Here is a 19571-nt window from a genome sequence, read left to right as displayed (position 1 = left end):
GTACAACATGAGCTTCACTGAGACTTCTGAAGGATTGCTTTAGGAAAGGTTTAGTCTCACAAAGAGCGCTTTGAAATTCTGTATCATTTTAAAATGTCTAAAACTGAATATAATTTAACTTAGTCTGTAAAGCAGTAAAATAAACTCAACTAGTTCAGTTTTCCTTTGGAAATTAAACTTGGTTTAAAGGGTATTCTGATTAAAGGCACACAGTTTTATTTAGCTGAGGAAGTAAGGCCTTTTCTTTTGGAATGACATCCAAATTCATCAATATTTCTAGTGTTGGGATGGACTAGAATTTATGAACAACTGCAAAGACAAAAGCTATAAAAATTCTGTTACTCAGCAGTACAGCAGGCTCATGTAAATACTGGTTTAACACATGTTACTATACAAATTGAGTTAAAACTAATTGGTTATTCATGGAACTAGGAGGAAGCTGTAAAACAACTACCAGTGAAATACATAGGCATTTCTTTCTTATTTAAAATTACTAGTGCTGTTTCTGCACATACATCAGATTTTGTTGCGTCGCCACAGGATTGAAATGGGTAAGGAAGGCTGCATTTAGACCTAACGTGTTGGCGATGGGAGCTTGGTCCTTCAAACTCTTGATACTGGGTTTAATTCCAGTTTATTTCAGTAAATGGGGCTCTAAAGAGGAAAAATTTGCATAATGAGTGTGTCTTTAAAGCAAAGATCAAGTCAACTTCTGAACTGTTTCCACGTTGAGACATGAATCCCTAAGGAACTGAAATGTCTCTTCCTCTTGTCTAAAACACTGGGACATTTGGGGGACTAAAATGTTGATCATACTGAAAACATGAAGATGAGATAGCAGATGGAAGTACATACAGCAAGTTAAATATTAAGTTCTATGTAATTTCTATGCATTCACAAATAAAAAGGAAGAAAAGCTTAAGTGGAATTACTGTATCTTCACTTAAGGCGGAAGCCTCTAATGTTACATCTAATTTTAGATGCTTGGAATGACTGTCACCGTTTTGTCCTTTCTTCAAGAGTTACGTTGCAGTGCTTGGTTATGCAGTAGCACATTTTTGTCCTCTGCCAGGCTTGTGCTGCGGACGTAATGGCTTGGGTAAGTATGGTTTGTAAATGGTGGTATTATTTACAGGATTCCTTAGCTTGTAGCAGAAGTTAAATATTTATGGGAAATAAGGGAAGAGGGAGAGCATGATCTTGCAATTACTGCAGCAGAAAACTAATGGGTTGTCTATATTATCTGTCATATAGTAGCTAAATAATGCTGAGGAATGACAGTTAAACAAAATAGTCTCTTACTGGATATCCAAAATCAGGTATAAACGTGATTATTTTGAATCTGGTTCTCAGAAGTGCTGACCAGTCAGTTTCAGCTGAAGCCTGTGAATATTGTACTTAAATACATATGAAATTATGTAGTACTACATATTCCTGAACAGTCCTGAAGCATTTCAGACCAAGTACTCAAAACCAGTTAATACTTCTGACTGTTAATCTCCCTGGTCTTCAGTTCTCCATGCATAAAAATCCATTCGTTCCAGTCCTCACATAAGGGCAGTTGTGGAGATAAGCAGTAATTTCTGAAGTAGTCAGACCCATCTCTGTTACTGCAGAAGAAACAGTAGGAAAATATGTAATTCTGTATTGAGTACAAATTCTAGGTTAGTCTTAAGATCTTTAGTCATGCGAAAAGTAAAGCACTGCTCACACTTGTGAGCATTGTTCATCCTGATAAGTGAAACAGTGGAAAAACTTGTGTAGTTAGATACTTGTATTTGAGAGGGCCGAGCTAAGGTTTCGTAGTTGACCTTACCTGTATCAATTTTAAGCTTCCGAGTGCTTATCTGTGCAGCATTAATAACACTAGTTTTTCAATGTTGTGTGGTTGTTTTTTTTTAAAACTTGTGCAGTGTAATTTACATAATTACTGAGAGGTAGTATTCCAAATATTTTTTATTTGTTGGGATTTTGCTGTATCATTAAGCAAGTACTTTAAGTATGGGTGAGGTTGTCAAACTGGAGAGCATAGCAATCTATTTGGAATGTTATCTTTTTGTACATATTTGTGTAAACCCACTGTAATAAAAAGAATAATTATACTTTGCAAGCTGAATTCAGAACTTAAATTCAGGCTGAAATTTGGTGGGTTTTTTTAATAGCTGGGAGGGACTCATCTAGACAAATGTCGACTTCTACATGTGAGTAGAGGCTTTTGTTACACTTAGTGAAAGGGATTTTGCAATTCTCAGGCAACTAATTATGTGCTAAGAGAGAGGTTAAATGAAGAGCGCTCTAAAGGTGAAAGCTTAGTCTGTAAAGGGCGCATGGGACAGCAAATTCCATTTGCGTTGTTGGCATCTACAGGTAGATTAAATACATCTCACCTAACCTATCTCAGTGCAATAGTTCAAAGCATCAGGTAAAGTATTGGGTATTTCTGTTAACATACCTTGCACTTAATGTGTAATAAAAGTGGATAATTATAACCTGATTTGATTTTTATAGATAATGATTTATGCTACAGGTAACTACAGCATGCCTTATTGGCATTATTTTCCCATTGATGATTGCCTGCATGAATGCTGTTAACTTTGATACTGTTCTAATGCATTAAGTTCTCAACACATTGATAATTAATTATGTCAATAACAACACAAGTTACTTATCAGTGGAAAACATCTTTGTGAGGTAATAGTGGTTAAACAGTGGTCTGACAGGAAACGATAAGGACAGCACCAGAAGATCAAGTTGCCTGCTTCAGTTTCTGATTCAAATGAGAATTCACTCAAAGCATAGCTGAAGAAAACCAGGTAACACAGTGGTTAGGTACATGGGAATGCTCAACAAAGAAATACTCAAATAGTAAAGAGATTCAGTCCCAACACCACATGTAACCTGTGTCAGTGTAACAAAACCTAAAGAAGTATATGGAAAGGGTATTTTCTAGTGGGCTGAAGTCTTAGTTCCACTTTATTGGTGGAGTAACAGTAGTATCAGATCCTTATCCTTCATAGAAATTTGTCAGCAAGTTTCACAGATGCTGGTTCCGAAGAAGACAGAACTTTAATTATTTTGGGGCTTTGGAGGTGAAATAATTGGAGACAAACTCTTCTTCCCAATCCACAGGACTACAGTTACGTACTGATCTGAACAGGACAGTGCTGCTTCAGCACTGTCACACATTTCACTGGCTGGTACTAATAAGAGACTGCACACTCCTCAGTTTGCCTTCTTCAATTCCCCAGTAAATCTGTGCATCACAAGGTAGGGCATGCAAACCCTGAACTTACCTTTAACATTTCAATTCAACTCTACAATAACTTTGAATTAATCCTAATAAAAGCACATAAATAGGTAATGGGGACATAGCACATCTGCAGAACTGTGAAGGTATTAACTTATACTGCAAGTACAATCATCCCTTTAAGCTTGAAAACCTTGTACAAGGTTTTCTAATGTAATGCACACCCTCCTATCCAAGGGATGGGCTACCTTAATGTCCACTGTTTGGTACGGCAGGATTCTCACTTCTCCCTTCCTTCTAACAGGGACTTCCTTGTAGAATGCTATGGAGGATGGGTACCTGACAGGAGCTACGTAGCCTTGATGCTCTCAGGCACTGCCTCTGGTCTCACCACATGGAGTGTCTCTGCACCGTGCCTTCGTGTCTTTACCCAGTCAGGATTAATTTGGGTAATGGGCAGGCTCTTTTTTGAGGCAGACACTTTGTGGCCATTTTCCATTTTAATCTAATCAGTCAGTCAGTTTTTATAATACCCCATCACTTTGTGTTCTTAAGGAGGCTATCCTGAGGGAGATTGTGAAAAGTTCCCCACATTTGTGTTTAATCACAAACCTGTTTTTTACTTCTCCCATTCTCAGGCTTCATTGGGATGTCTGATGTCAGTTAGCTCTTTGCTGTGTAAGGCTTGTTTCACACCTTGAGTCTTGACCTCCCAAGTTCTTGAATTCCTTGATTTGTTCCTGTTTTCTCTGTCCAGAAATTCTTGGTCATTTCTATTTTACTTGTTTACTTGTCCTCAAAACTCCCTTCTGGACCTCTTTAATTGGTATTTAGTTTTCTTCACTGGAAAAAGTTAAGCACTATTTAATGGCACTTGATGTTTACGTTCTTGTCTTCCAGCACCACCAAGTATTTATGCTACCTTAAACTTGAGTCTCGGTAAGTTGTATTTAATAGTGAGCCCTTCCCTCTTTGAAGTGTAAAAGGAGAAAATTCAGAGGTTCTGAGCCATGTGCAGGAAGAGAATAAGAAAGAATTATCACATATTCTTGGACTGAAGCAGTAGGATGTTTTTGAAGGAAGGCTCCTAACTGTCCCATTTAGAGACACAGAATAATTTCGATCGTGGTGGTGAGGTGAAGGTGAGGTGAAGGTGATCTAGTCCAACGCCATGCTTAAAGCAGGGCTAACTTCACAATTAGATCAGGTTATTCAGGAGTCTGTCTAGTCAAGTTTTGAATATCTCCAAGGATGGAGATAACTCGGCCCCTTCCGGACCTCTGGTTTGACTGCCCTCCCAGTGGATACTCTTCCTCTTCCCTTGGTAGCTAGTCAGAATTTTCCTGATGAAACTTGCCTGTTTCTCCCATTATTTCACTGTGACCTTGTCACAGTCCACTCAGTGGACCCAACACTCACAGACCTCCAAGAGTCTGTCTCTTCCTCTCTACATCCTTCTGTTAGGTACCTGAGACAGCACTAAATTTCCTTCCTTAGCCTTATTTAAGGATGAAGAAACAGATCTGTCAGTATGAAGACAGGTTGAGAGAGCTGGGGTCGTTCAGCCTCAAGAAGAGAAGGCCCCAGGGAGACCTCACAGCAGCCTTCCAGTAGCGGGCCTACTTCTCAAGCGGGCCTATAAGAAAGCTGGAGAGGGGAAGGGCAGAGTGATAGGACAAGGGGGATGGCTTTAAACTGGAAGAGGGGGGGTTGAGATTACATATCAGAAAGAAATTATTTACTGTGAGGGTGGTGAGACACTGGAGCAGGTTGCCCAGAGAAGCTGTGGGTGCCCCGTCCCTGCAAGTGTGCCAGGCCAGGCTGGATGGGGCTTGGAGCAACCTGGTCTAGTGGAAGGTGTCCCTGCCCATGGCAGGGGGGTTGGAACTAGGTGATCTTTAAGGTCCCTTCCAACCCCAACCTTTCTATGATTCTATGTGATTTGGTCCAAGCCTCTAATCATCTCAGTGACCCTCAACCACGGCTCACTCCAGTTTTTCAATATTTTTCTTGTACTGGGGAGCTTAAAACCAGTACTCCAGATACAGTCTATAATCACTTCCCTTGACCTGCTGCCTGCTCTCTTTATGATGCAGTCTTTCTATTCAGTTTGTCCACCAGGACCTTTCTCCAAAGCTGCTTTCTTGCCAATTGACCCCCAGCCTGTACTGGTGCATGGGCTATTACATCTCAGATGCGGGACTTAACAACATCAACTGCATCTGTTGCTCTCCATCTTATCCTATGCTAGCAGACTGGTTGCACATAGCTCGACCTTGGCAAATCCAGGTTGGCTTGTACATAATCCTTTCTTTTTCATGCACTTCCAGGCTTTCAGGTGGATTTGCTCCATAACCTTCCTGGGAAAGGAATTGAGGCTGATGGATCTGTATTTCCCTGGACCCTCTTTCTTGAAGGTGTGCATGAAGTTTTCCTTCCTCCAGTCATCAGAAACCTCCCCAATCACCATGACCTTTCAAAGATGAGAGCAGCCTCAACAACTTCATCCAGTTCAAACAGTACCCTTGCATGCATACCATCTGATCCAGTTAGCTTAATTGCTCTTAAACTCCATCTTTCTTTACAGTACCTTCATGTTGAATAAGAAGACAAAGGCTACAAAGTTTATGGAAATAAGGATGTAGAATGAGAATACTTCACACGGAATCAATTCCAAAGAGCTTCATATCTTCTAGTTGGAGAAACTGAAAAAATGTCAACGTCCAAATTCAGAAAGGACTCTTCACATTTCAAGTTCAGAGGCAAGAGGTACCAATCTCTTCTCCCTTGTATCCAGTGATAGGACGCACAGGAATAGTTCAAAGATGCACCAGGAGAGGTTTAGACTGGACATTTGAAAGTGTTTCTTTACTGAAAGGGTGGCCAAACACTGGAACCGCCTTCCTAGAGAGGTGACCAATGCCCCAAGCCCGTCAGTGTTTAAGAGGCATTTGGACAATGCCTTTAATGACATGCTTTAGCTTTTGATTGGCCCTGAAGCGGTCAGGCAGTTGGACTAGATGATCACTGCAGGTGCCTTTCAACTGAAATAGTTGCTCCTCTCCTCTCTTCCATTTATGCACCATGACAGTCAGAGGCAGGCACCCAGGGGCAGTTTTTGATCTGCTGTAGCTAAGGCTGGGACTGAACCATGCAACTGCCGTTGTCTCCCTACATACTCAACTTCTCTCCCTGAGAAGCACAGGGAACAGACGCCTGTTTATGTTGGCCAGACACCGATGCTAGGAACAGATTTACTGCAGAGCTGAGCAGTACACAGCCAGCATTCTTATGAGCACATCACATCATGAAGTGATGCAGTGATGCAGAGCTATGGAGGTTCCCACTCATTCAAACTGCAAACACAGTACTGTATAGCTGGAGGTTAGCAAGTTCAGTATCTATACAGAAGAAAGGGAAAAAAAAAAAAAAAAAAAAAAAAAAAAGAGTAGGCCACCTTTGGGCCTGTAATAACGAATTCTGAGGGAAAAAAATAGATGGAATAAAATGCAGAATGGATTTCCCAGAGGTTATTAAGCTACACTAGAAATTATTAGTTAAATGGGAGAAGGAGATTTAGTGGAATAGATTTCAGGTAGAAAAGGTGGGAGACAATAACAGATAATAACAGAAGTCTGGAAAGAGGGTGAATAGAATTTCTCAACAATTGATTCAGGAAATGCACTTCTGTGTATGTGTATATATGACTATAATAAATATATGATAAGTAATATATCATCTTACATAAACCCACATAATATATAATATTATATCTATTTAGATATAATCATTTAACTGCATTTTCATAAAACCTAGAATATGATCAAGAATTGTGCTGATTGAGGAAGATGAGAATTGCATGCATAGTCCTTGTTACATTTGTCCAAGACAGATGAACTCAAACTAAAGCATGTGCATTTAATAAAATTTCTTCTGCAACAGCCTGGAGGACTTTTAGCAATATCAGATTCAAACTCTGAGTCTTTTAAGGTCTTTGATTTTTGCTTTCTAGAGTGATGTATCATATATTCTTCATTCATAAACTAATTTATTTTATTGCATTTTTCCTTAGTCTTCATTTACATTTTTCTTTATTTAGAATCATGTGATTAAGAAACAATTTGCTTATTTCTGTGCAGCGGTCACCTTAAGGTCTCTTGGTTCTGTGCTCTGATATTCAACAGAACAGTCCCACAATCCAGCAATTCCAGCAAAAAGGCATACCGCCAGTGTCTGCTTCCAGTACCATGCCCACACCCCTGCTACTTGATGCAGTATCACAACTCGTTATTGAACGTGCATAGAGTGTAGAGATGGGGAACGTGCACAAAGGAAGTAGAATGCTCAACCTTACTGGAAAAGCAGAGAGGAAACCTCACAGGTCAGAAACCAGCCTTACAGCAAACTTGCATAGATTGTTAATGCCAAACATGTCATGTACACACTACAATGTATACAAATAAATCTATAGGAATATATATATAATTACTTATCTGAATAAACTTTTCTTAGAATAATAATTGATGGTCTCTCAAATCTCTTCTTACAAATAGGGGGGAAAAAACCCTTGATAAATATCAAATGAGCATTTATTAAAAATAAAATTATTTTTTACTATTATTTACTGCCATACGATTTTCTCCATGAAACATAAAAAATAAGGTAAACAGTACAGGAGTGAAATCTCAGGTGTTCAGGGGATTAGTAACTCTAGCAGCAGTTCCATAGGCAACAGCCCAAGCTAGTCTGGGAGGTAAGTCTCCCAGGCCTGTTTTGTGCTAGCTATCACAGTTTGTTCTAGTGCTCCAAAACTTCATTCAAGGATTTTTTTTTTCCCTGGTTTACAGAAACGTCTGCAAGTAATTGAAACTTCGCCTTTTTTCAGGCTTGAATCTGTATATTCCATTGAATAATTCTTGATAAATAGCTTGTGGGTTTTGTATGTTTCATCTCTCTACTAAAATTTACCCTCAGTTATACAAACAATGGCTAAACATCCTTTGTCTTCAGAACCTTGTCTTTGTTCACCAAGCTGTATTGTTCGTTTGAAAAGCCGCAGTCCCTTTTCACCTGTGGAACTGGATGGTTTTCTGCTGCTTTCTAGATTATGACATGCAACTGCTGTTTGATCCAATGACTGGCAGCTGCTAGCTAGTCTGTATGTGGGGAAAGAGAATGATCTTATCTTAAACTTGGTGGAAAGTGGGTAAAGTGGACCATGTTACAGTTCCTGTACTAACTAAAGCAAGGAAAGGTGGGCAATGAAAGGAAAAAGTGTCAAAATTCGATAGTCTTAATAAAAAGATGTGCATTTTCACTATGCAACTAGAAAATTTTAGATTATTGGCTGTTATTCCTCTGCATTTGTAGAAGTCAAAGAATTCTTATTACAACAAAAATTAGAAAAGATCTGAAGAACTAACAACTTTAAATTTTGCTAAGGATAGTAGTGCACAATAATTTACATCCAACAGGCTTCAAATGAGCTAACTATGGAGTTTCTTGAAGTATTGATATTGGTGAATCCTGGATATTATTAACAGTCAGTCTGCTATTCATCCTAGGAAATATCACGGCAAATGTGATATGAAAGGCAGTTACCTAATTAAGAGGTGCAAAAGTAATATTTATGATTTTTCAGAAAACAGACAGCAGGAAAAAGTAAACTTGTTCAGTGTTGTAAATTCAGCAGATAAATGCAACTGCTACTGTAGTATATATAATTTATTTCAGAGGTCTAATTCTGCTTTGTATGACATTCTAAGAACTTATATAATTTACAAAAGAAATGCAACACTTGGGTTTTAAAATCATTTAAATCAAATATCTTGAGAAAATTCAAAGAGACATACCCAGCCAAAAAGAGATGTTCCTGTGAGACACTGCTTGAATAGTTATTGGCCTACTGCTATAACATATCTCAGCTTTTGACAGTAGCAAATACCACTACCCTGCAGCATGGGAGAAAACCTGTTAGTCTGCTACCATACCCGATAACTTCTTTATCCAGTTAAGCATATGGAACAATCTAACTCCTTTCTGCATTTTGACAGCTGGAGAACCAGTAATTAACACTCAAAAGTGAGCCATGTTTAAGACCAGTATGATATCTGACTCTGTACAACATATTTTCAAAAATACCATTTAGGAAAAACATGGAAGGGCAGGGCAAGGCTGTAAGGAAAATAATTCAGGAACCTCTTTGAAAAAGCTGTGGCTGAAAAGAGACTCGTAACGATAAGCAAAGAAACTGCCTTCTGCTGCTGCTGCTGCTGCTTTCTCTTTTGTTGAGGGCACTAGTAAACTTCCCTGAAAATATATATATGGAAGCAACTTGGAAGATCTAGACTATTTCCAAGTAGCTCATGTGTAAAGAGAAAACATGATAAAAACATTGCTAGGAAAGATAGCAGATGGTGTAGCTGTAATTGTGTATAGCTGATCTGTCATTGGACACAAAGATACCTATATAATTGTCCATTGTGGTTTTTTCTTTTTTCTTTTTCTAAATGTTAAATTAAACCACAACATAGGTGCTACAGGTGGGCAATTTCACTGTACATGTGACAGGCAATTGTGACTATAAAGGGACTGGCACAGCATGGTTCATGGCAAGAGAGGTATACAAACTCTATTAGACTGGATGGGTCACTGGAGTTATGTGACTTTTGAAAGTGTAAAGAAAGAATTGAATAGGACAATGAACAATGATCAGATTACTACCAGTGCTTTGCCTGCTGCTTGTCAAAAATAATGAGATCAGAAGGGTTGCATGCTGGCAAATTTGTGCAATGCAAATGCGTTAACTGAATTTCACTTCAGACAGCAATTTCATTTCTTAGTATAATCTCGACAATATATCAGAGGTTTAGTGCCTTGTTGAAAGACTGTCTAAAAAGGCTTTGAAGAAATTACTGTAACCAGCCCCATAGTTCAGTTCTGTGCCACCGAAAGAAGGCAGTATATTTTTAAAGGTGCTTGCCTTCAAAAGGAGAGACAATTTCTGAAACAGAGAGCACAGGAAGAAAATTGGGAAAACCCCACTTGTAGTGATGTGCATAAAGGTGATTCAAGAAAGACAGGGAGAAAAATTTTGAGTGGGTTAAAACCTGCTCTGCTTCAAAGGTGTCCCTATCTTGTTTCAAGGATCATGTGTAGTGGCTGAAAATGTCACTGTGTTACCATGCCTTCAGTTTAAAGCTTCCTTTCTTACTGTGATGGTAGCAAGGGAAATATGTAATATATTTCAGCCTTTATAGCACCACAGAAAGCCCTAGAGAACACATATCACAAAGACTCAAAACGAAACCGAAAAAAAGAAAAAGGAAACCCAACCCATTTTAACTTTATCTTTTTGCTATTCTTTTTGTCCTGACATCATTCAATATTTGCATTTCATTACAAAATATGAGGAATACGTAAAGGTGGTGTTAATATACAGTCATTCAGAAGATAATTCTAAATTTGATTTTCATAAGTAATGTTCATAATCTGTTTCTCTTTTGTGGGTGTATTCTATTTGAAACTTGGTATATGCAATAAACCCTCAGTGCTGCACTTTACACTAGCCATCAGGCTGAAAGTAGCATAACATGTTGCATTTAACCAATGCTGTTAACGCAAAGTAGAAAGAGCCTTTTTCTTAGGCAACTTTATGTAGAGACCAAGTCACTTCAGGTTCCGTGACCTGACAAGCTCACACGGTACAAGCCCCTTTGGTGGGGATGTGTGTGAGCGTATGCCACGGACATCTACATTACACACTGGGGACGTGTCACCAGAAGAAAAGGCCGAGGGGACATGACGCATGCCGAGAGCCAGCGTGAGTGTCTCCCCAGGACTGGCAGGTTCCGGACACTGTTCCTGTTCAACCTGTAGCGGCACACCGAGAGCTGAAGGCATCCACACAAGGCCGCCGGCGCACGGAAGGGCTGGCAGCCATCAGGCTGTGTAACACGGGCTGCACCGGCGGCAGCGCCCCGCAGGCGAAGGCCGCGGGCTCACACACGCACCCGCCGGAGCGGTGCCGGCCGCCCTCAGCCGGGGCCGCGGCCTGCGCCCTGCCGCCTGCTGCCTCACGGGGCCGAGGGCACACCCGCCGGCCCTACCCGCCACTCCGCAGGCCTGGCAGAGGCCACGGCCCGGCCCGTGCAGCTGCGGCCGCGGGGCCGCAGTTTCGCCCACAGCCCCCGCGAGGGTGGCCGGGACCCCGGGTAAGCCTAGAGGCCGGCTCCGGTGCCAGCGCCTTCGGGGGCCTGGCGCGGCAGCGGCCCGTGAGCGCGGCTAAGTCATGGGGCGACAGGTCTCATCGGGAAGAGGCCGCAGGCGGCACAAAACACCCGAAACGCTGCCCCGGCCCGGCCACCGCCCCGCAACCCGGCGCACTTGCCCCCGGTCGCCCCCGGCCCAACCCGGCCTGGCGCTTGCGCAGCGGCGCGCCCGCCCCCCCCGTAAACAGCGCCGTCACGTGAGCGGCCGGGCCCGGCGCGGCGCCGCTCGCCTGACGCCGCGGGGGCGCGCCTACGGGGCAGCGGGCACGCGGCCGGCACTCGAGCCGAGCCAGGCCAGGCTGGGCCGGGCGGGACCACTGGGGCCGGGGAGGGGAAGCCCGCGCGCACCCCCGCTCCCACAGGCCGCGGGCCTGCGCGAGCCGCCCCCTCTCCCTCACGGCGCGGCCGCCGCGTCCTTCCTCCGCGGCTCCGGGGCAGCGCTGGGCAGCGGAGCGGGGTGAGTTACCGCCACCGGGCCGCGCTGCGGCAGGTAAAGGGGGAGGACGGGAGGGGGCGAAAGGGCCCGCCGCGTTGCGCGGCTTCGCCCTGCCTTCGCCAGGCGGCCGGGCTGGGCCGGGTCGGGCCTGCCGCGGCGGTGGCGGGGCCGCGGCCTGTGTCGGCCTGGCCTGGCGGCGGGGCCCAGCGCGGCGGGTCGGCCCGGGTGGGACGGGGCCTGCTTCCGCCGCGGCGCTGCCGGCACGGGCTGGGCGCGGAGGCGGTGCCGCCGGCGGCCCTTGTGCGGAGACGGCCCGCGGTCTGGCAGCGGGCCCGAGGGGCGCTCCGCGGCCGAGCCCCCGCCGCTCCCCTTCGCCCGGGCGCGGCCCCGCGGCGTCGGCGCTGACCTTGCGGAGGGTGCGCCCCGCAGACCCAGGGCTGGCCGAGTCGCGGGCTCCTCGCCCTGCCACCTGACATGGCGCTGTGGCCACGGCCGCTGCGGCGGCCTCTGCCGTACCCCCACCGCGGCGTCCGTGCGCGATCTTGCCGCAGGCTCCCTGCCCGGAGCCGTGCTGCTGCTGACTTTACCGCACCGCCTTCCCTGCCGCGCGTTTACTGGGTCTTGCCCCTTCTTAGCGGTGCTTGTCCCTTGCGACCTCGTGAGCCGCTGATGGCTTCTTGCCCCATACAAACCTGAGGAACAAACCCCAATTTAGACCTTGCTGTTCTTCCTGCTATTGGTGTGACCTGTTCGGGCTCCTCCTCCCGTCTGTCAAACTTAGCATCATCAACAACTTCTGTGTTTAACTCTTGTGTATAGTACCCACTGTAGGAAGTCCAGGAGAAAACGTGGTCATCGGCTGTACTCTGGTGATTCAGTGGCCTGGTGGTATTTCCAGGTCCTGTTCTTGGATGAGATGCTCTTTCTGAGGCAGTGCGTCCTCGCTTCTTGTTTGCTACTGGAATGCAAATAATTAATATCTATAAGACTTTGGAAGAGCCATTACTCATGTGATTGTGAGTGTGCTTTTTATATGGTCTGCACAATGGAGACCAGTTACAGTTACGAGGTGGGGGTTTGGAAGAAGAGCGCTCTGTGCAGTGTAGGTTGAGTTAGAGAAATAGCCTGTAGAATGAAGCATAAAAGTGAGGAAGGAAAGACAGGAGCATGGGGTGACAACAGCTGTACCCTGCAAACTGTAGCTGTGGTGGTGTCTTTTATGTATCTGTTAATCCATTATGTAATTTCTATACAATGGCTTTTATAAAAATTGATGCTAGCAAACAGTAGAAATACTATAGCATTAAATGTAAGGATGGTAAACATAACAGCATCTCTTTAACACCACTATTTCATGGTTTGTTTCACTTAATAAATCAATGTAGTAAGGTTTGAGAGACAGTAAGGGAGATCTTGAAAACCTGGATTTTATATTTCTTGGAATAATTTAACTTAGAGTGGTGTTTACATTTAGTGTGTAGGCCACAGTGAAACTGCTGGTCAGCACTCTTTTTGCTTTATCAAGTAGCTTCTGCTTTTAATTTCTATAGTTAGCTTTAAAGATCATACATATAAATATGGAGTTCTGAACACACCTGTCAGCTGTCATTGCCTGTTGCTCAGTCATTCAGTTTTTATGTGCATTTTACGTTTGCAAACCCTCAGGAATTTCAAAGAACTGAAAGGGCACCTAACTACCAACCATGTAGGCTAGATTTAATTCAATACAGTGAACTAAAGTAATTCAACACAGTGATGTGTTGCTAAGAAAGCAAAAGCTCGAAAAAGCCTGTAATTTTTATATGCCATACTTCTGTGACCTCCTCTTTTTAGAAGGCTTTGTTCTACCTCTTGGATTAAATACTACTCATGTTGTGCAAAGAGCTGAGCTGATGTATGTTGCATAACATTTTTTTAGTTTTTTTTTTTTAAGGGAAGTTTGTATTTTAAAAAAAATAATTTTCCCTGGTCAACTTAAATACAGTTAAATCCAAGTCTTAAAAATACTAAGGGGTGCTAATTTATTTGTAGGAAATAATAAACTTTCTTTTTTATATAAATATTATTCAGTCATATTATGTCAGAAACTTTTTTTTATCGCAAGGGAATACTTTTGAAAGGTATATATAATATTATGAAGTAGCAGTGGCAAAGCCCACTAAATTGGTATATTAGTGTTCATTATATAGCAGCAAAAAGTGAAAAATGCGGACAGCTTGTGACATCTGCCTGAATGGTGCCAATATTAGCTACGTGATGGATGGTATATTTCTGTGGAAAACTTCACGAGGCTTAGTCATTAAGCTTCTAACTATTTCTGAAAAAAAAACAACCCCAGACCAGCCCCACCCTAATTCTAATGTGTTTCCAGATGAATAATTATCAGAGAGATGCTGACAAATTCAAAAGGTATTACAAATGAAATTATTCTTTCTGGGGTGACTCACAAATAATCAATGTAACCAGTTACACAGCTTAACGTTTATACTGTGTTTAAGTTGGAAATACTTGAAACAATTCTTGAGGAACTTGAGGATGAAAATGAGTTGAAGAGCATAGCAGTAGTGATGGAAAAATAATCTGTCCTTTTTTCTTTTCAGGGAAGCGCCTCTTGGTAGTGAGTTTACAAATTCTAGACATACATGCAGTAATGGAGGGAGAGATTAATAAAATTATGTATAATCTTTGATTATGCTTAATTTTTGTGGGATTTAAGGGTATTCATTGATGTGACTGTCCAGCAAAGGAAAACAGTGTACTTTACAAAAAACGTTTGTAAGATTTCACAATGTAAAGAAAATTTCATGAAAGAACACAATTTACAAATGCAGCGCTATATGCCTCTTCTAGCTGTGAAGTGACGGTGAGGAATGTTTCGGGTGTTTTTTGTTTGCTTTTTTTTTTTTTTTAAAGAAGAGGTTCGGAAGATAACTGTTAGGTTGACTTTCTGTAATACAACAGTTTGATCTTGTGTGATTAAGAAAAGGTTTCTTTTACTTCTTCTACATTTCTTTGGTCTTCTAATTAAATCCTTTATATGAAGTTTACTTTTTTTCCCTGTTCACTGAAATGAGGTACAGGTTTGGCTGGTGAATAATTCTTTTCAGTAGTGAAGGTTTAATAAAGAAAATAGCTTGAGCTGCCTGTCCTTCTTCAAACACCATGATAGTAAATAGTAAGGGATCTGCTGTATCAGTGAGGGGAGCAGCGTATACCTCCAGATTATAGATAGATTTTGGGATGTGGTTATCGGTTAATATATCAGACTATTGAGATTTCAGTAGCAGGGTGATAAGGTTTGGGTCGGTTGAGGTCTGAAGACTTTATGGTAAGGGAAACACAAAAATAGTACGGAAGAGATGGGTAAGAATGTTCAGATGTGAAATGCTCAGATTTACATTTCTTGTTCTTTGTTCTGTGGCAGGGCTTTGGTTTTGGTGCCATTAGATCTTTAATCTTAAATGAGGGATTAAAATAATAAATAGGAGATTTTTGTAAGGGAGCAGATGGCATATGGTTTCTTATGGGTTGATGTTTCTGACGTACAGCTTTGTTTGGTGTACCTGGGCCTCCTTTACAGGAATATTGATGCATCAAATTAACCTGTTGAGTGTGTTTTGCTGTTAGACAGGTCTTTGACAGTGTTCTGTTTGATAGGAGGTGGGTGAACAAGAATGAGTGTAACTAAATTTGACCTAAGGCCGAAGTTCAGCAAACCATATTCCATCCAAGTGTTGTATCCTTTTTTTGAAAAAGGACACTGACATTTTCTTTGACAGTTTCAAACACATTTTTGTGGCCACATTGCAATTCATGTGCTCATAAATAGAATTGGTTGTCCTGTCAAAAATGTTTTGTCAGTTAAGTTAATCTTGAAGACTGTCCTAGATGATGGGATTTGAGCTAATGTGAACCAAAAAAAGTGCATTGATGTGAAAGTTGTAAAGCTGAGGTTTTCTTGCCAACTCTGCCACTGATGCACTCCCTGGTATTGATTTCCTTTTTTATCCCATGATGTGTTTATTTGGCCAAAATTTGTTACTACAGAGGACCCGGGTCTCAGTTCTGGCTTTTGGTGCTGTAATATTCATAAATGTAAGAATGAATGCAGGTTTTAGTGCTTAAAACACACAGACACATGACAGCTTAGCATTAAGTTTCAGTTAGGTCCTTGTGACCTTAAACTTTAAGGTTTTGTGTACGTTGAAGGGGGTTGATGGTAGTAAAACTTGCCTGTGCTCAGCATCAGTGCTTTCAAGCAGTATTGATTGGTAGATGGGCGATAAGTGTCAAGGTATCAGTGAGCACGTGGATGATCCCACATCACACCTCCAGTGAACAAAAATAGACATTTGATACCTTGAACATTCTTTTTAAGTACAGTAGTTACCAGAAGACTCAAGCAAAGGATTTTTTTTTTTTTTAACTGCCTGTGGCATTAGTTGATTTCATGTCAGTTAAGGTGCAGGCTCAATCCGAAAACTGAAAAAAATTTTTCAGTTACTGTTACTGCCACAGAGGAATCAAGTAATAAGTGCTGAGTCAGCTTTCCCCATTTGTTTTGACATGTAAAGTGCTATTCATCCAAGTAGCTCTCTTCCTTTAGTGTACTTTTCTGACCAGTGTTTATTACTATTTGACAAAATAAATGTAATACAGTTTTTTATGGAGTCTGTTACTGTCATGCAATTTATGGAGTCTGTCATGACTAGTCCGTGCTTTCAGTCCTTTGGTGTGTGCAAGCTGAAGGAAGGTGTTTACAGAACGGACCAAATCTTCTGTTTTGAGTGTTGCAATGTTTCCAACACAGTCCAGTCAGTAATGATTTACAAAAGATTTTAAAAGCTCTAGACAGATTCAGTGAATTGGAAGCAACAAACACTATTCAGGAAAGCACATAAATGGGATGGAAAGAATAGTGATGTTACTCTGTCTTCACTAGCTTCAGATTCACTGGCTCAGGTAGGTCAATAAAGTAGATAGGATCTTCAACATCTAGTGTTTTGAGTATCTTAAATAAGCAGCTTGAGCTTTTTTCCTTTCTGTGGTTAGGTTCCTTCAGTTTTTTCCCCACTTTGTTCCCAATTTAGGCAACTTTTTTCTGGTTACATTTCTTTATAGAAATATTTTATTTTTCTGAAGTCCAACTTCTGAGGACTTTAGTAAACCAGATTTCTTCTGAATGACAATCATTAAACATACAGGAACTGCTGTTTTATATTCTTAAGTTAAAATCCAAGCTAATTTATGAAAGTCAAAGTTAAAATGTAAACTAATGAATGAAAGTCACCCCCTGGGCAGAGAGAGGAGGAGGAGACAAAGTAATTGCAGTGAATGTTATTTAAAAGTGTGAAACCTAACTTTTGCTTAGTAAAATAGATGGTGTAGGAATACTGTTAAAACTGAATAAAACACATAGAAAATAATAACTTATAAAGACAAATACATCTAATGAAAATTCAAATATGTAGTTGGAAAAATCAAACACTTGCACATACCTGGTGTTTAAGGGAGTCTTAATTTAGAATGCAGTCAAAGACAGATCGTGCTTGGCTTGTACCTCAGCTAAGAAGCACTCAGGATTTCTAGTGGTATGTACAATTTGTGATTGTCTCTGCTTGAGGCAAATTTTAGATAAGATGGTAGGGACATGCTGAAGCAGTTGAATATCTCCACTAAAATGTTTTGCTCTGTTCCAATAAGAAAATAATACAACACAGACAGAAGTATTTTTTGCCTCTTTTACAGGTAAACTAAACAGCGAGAAACCTTAAAGATGTACAGTATTTCTTGCCCAGCTGTTAGTCTTCCTTGCCCTCTAGGATTGGTTTGAAAGGATATGCTTGTTTGAGATTTCAGTTTCTTTCCTTAGCAAGTGATCATTCTCGCTATTTATCATTTTAATTTTGAAAAGTCATTTAGAGCTGCTGGAGATGTATTGATAATGTAGCAAATGCGGACAAGATAAAAATCTGTCATATCAGATCCTATGGCATGTTTATTTCATACCAGTCTTTGTTGGGATTTGAGGCAATATTGTGACGTACCTAACTTAATGCAACAGCTGGAGAAACGAGTTTTTTAAGCTGGAGGACTTGGACTGAAAAGGAAAATGATGCTGAGAGCATGAGGAGATTTTATGGGTAAACACAATGTGGGAGAAATTCTGGAAGTCATGTTTAACTGACATGCTTCTTTAACAGGGTCATTTTTAGTGATGGATCACTTGATGAAATATTTTTGGTTGGTGTGTTTCTTCTCTGAGTACCTATTTTTGCGGGGGGGCAGGGGCTGACTTGAACAAACCGGTTTCAAAACTGTAGGATAAATGTACTTTTGTTCAAGGAATTGAGGAGAACACTCTCTATTCCTTTAGCTTTTCTTGATGGTCAGATTGCATTGCACCCACGCTCCTGTATCTTGCTGTGCTGTGCCCTGTAGCAGTCTCAGTTGACACCCTGATGTTCCAGGAGCCAGCAGGTGGGAGAGTTTTCATCTGTTCAGACTGGACCTGTCTGAGACTACCTCCTGTCATTTGCTTCTTTGCCTTCTTCCTGAATGCTCTGCTCCTCTTGTCACTGGTTTTCTGTACATGAGACTTTGTATTCTGTTGCTTCTGATTAACTACTCAGTGGGAACACTTGAGTTACTGCACTATGGGAGTACACTTGGTATGTGCACTTTTGCTGTGAGTGATGCCAAGCCACTGGCCTTCAGAGTTCAAGTCGAGGACACAGCTGTGTTCCAGGGGAACACCAGATTCCTTCTCTGACCAGTTTGAGTTGCCTTTCGAAATAAGTGGCCATTAAAAACTCAACTGTGGTTTCACCTACACCTCTGGCTATTTTTCCTGGTGTTCAGAGTGTTACAAATGTAAAATAAACTGTTGAAAACTCATGCGTTGTAGGCATTGTGTAAGGGAAGAATATTCTTTTGTTTGTAGCAACTGTTTCTAACAGTTGGCTGTCTAGCAAGAAGTGTATCTTCCATTGTTAGTCCCACAGATTCTACGCTTCATGTCACAGTTAAATTAGTAGTGCTAGAAAAAACTTCCTGAACTTGGTACTGTACAAGTTATGCAAAGAATTGAACAGTAGTTTCTTGAACCAGCTAAACCAAAATTTTGATTTCACGTGCTTTACTAGGATAACCTCTCTGTTTCAAAAATTGTAGAACAAATTTTGTTGTCGTAGGATTTTTATGCAAAACTACCTTGTTTATATTCTTGCAGTGACATTTTGATGCAAAATTTGGATAGAACTTATACTTGATCATAGGCTCATGCTCCAGAAATAAAACTTTTGATGAAATTCCTCTTGTATTTTCTCTGCTAGATAGTTAGGTGTTGTTGAAGGTGGCTGTGACCATTGCATGTATAGTTGCTTTGACAGTTATTCTACAGTGTTTTTAGTGTTCTGAGTGGCTGCATGGTAGTCTTGCAAAACTGGAGACATTCTTTTTTCATGACATTGCTGAAGACAGAGATTTTTTTTTTAATTTCTCAGCAGTGATTTTTTGTAGCAAGAGGTAATATTTTGCTCAAGCTTTGCTACTTAACACTGCTCTTAATGAAGTGGTCAGCATTGCTTTCGTAACAGCAATGTTTGAGCAACAATTA

General features: G+C 41.4%; 1 protein-coding gene across 4 annotated transcripts in view; it reads left to right on the top strand.

Moving 5' to 3' along the window:
- The first annotated feature begins 7858 nt into the window (after positions 1–7858).
- Positions 7859–19571, top strand: part of PHF3 (PHD finger protein 3) — a 57506-nt gene continuing 45793 nt past the window's right edge. Inside the window, exon 1 of one of the 4 annotated variants that reach the window (XM_056343435.1) lies at positions 7859–11974. In XM_056343435.1, the coding sequence (XP_056199410.1) occupies positions 11538–11974 (437 nt within the window). In that variant the 5' untranslated portion in view covers positions 7859–11537. The other 3 variants (XM_056343439.1, XM_056343437.1, XM_056343440.1) reach the window with 3 other exon arrangements.

Source organism: Falco biarmicus, chromosome 6, assembly GCF_023638135.1.
Source record: "Falco biarmicus isolate bFalBia1 chromosome 6, bFalBia1.pri, whole genome shotgun sequence".
NCBI classification, from domain to species: Eukaryota; Metazoa; Chordata; class Aves; order Falconiformes; family Falconidae; genus Falco; species Falco biarmicus.
The sequence above is the reverse complement of the archived record's forward strand: the minus strand, read 5'-3'. Positions and strand labels throughout refer to the sequence as shown.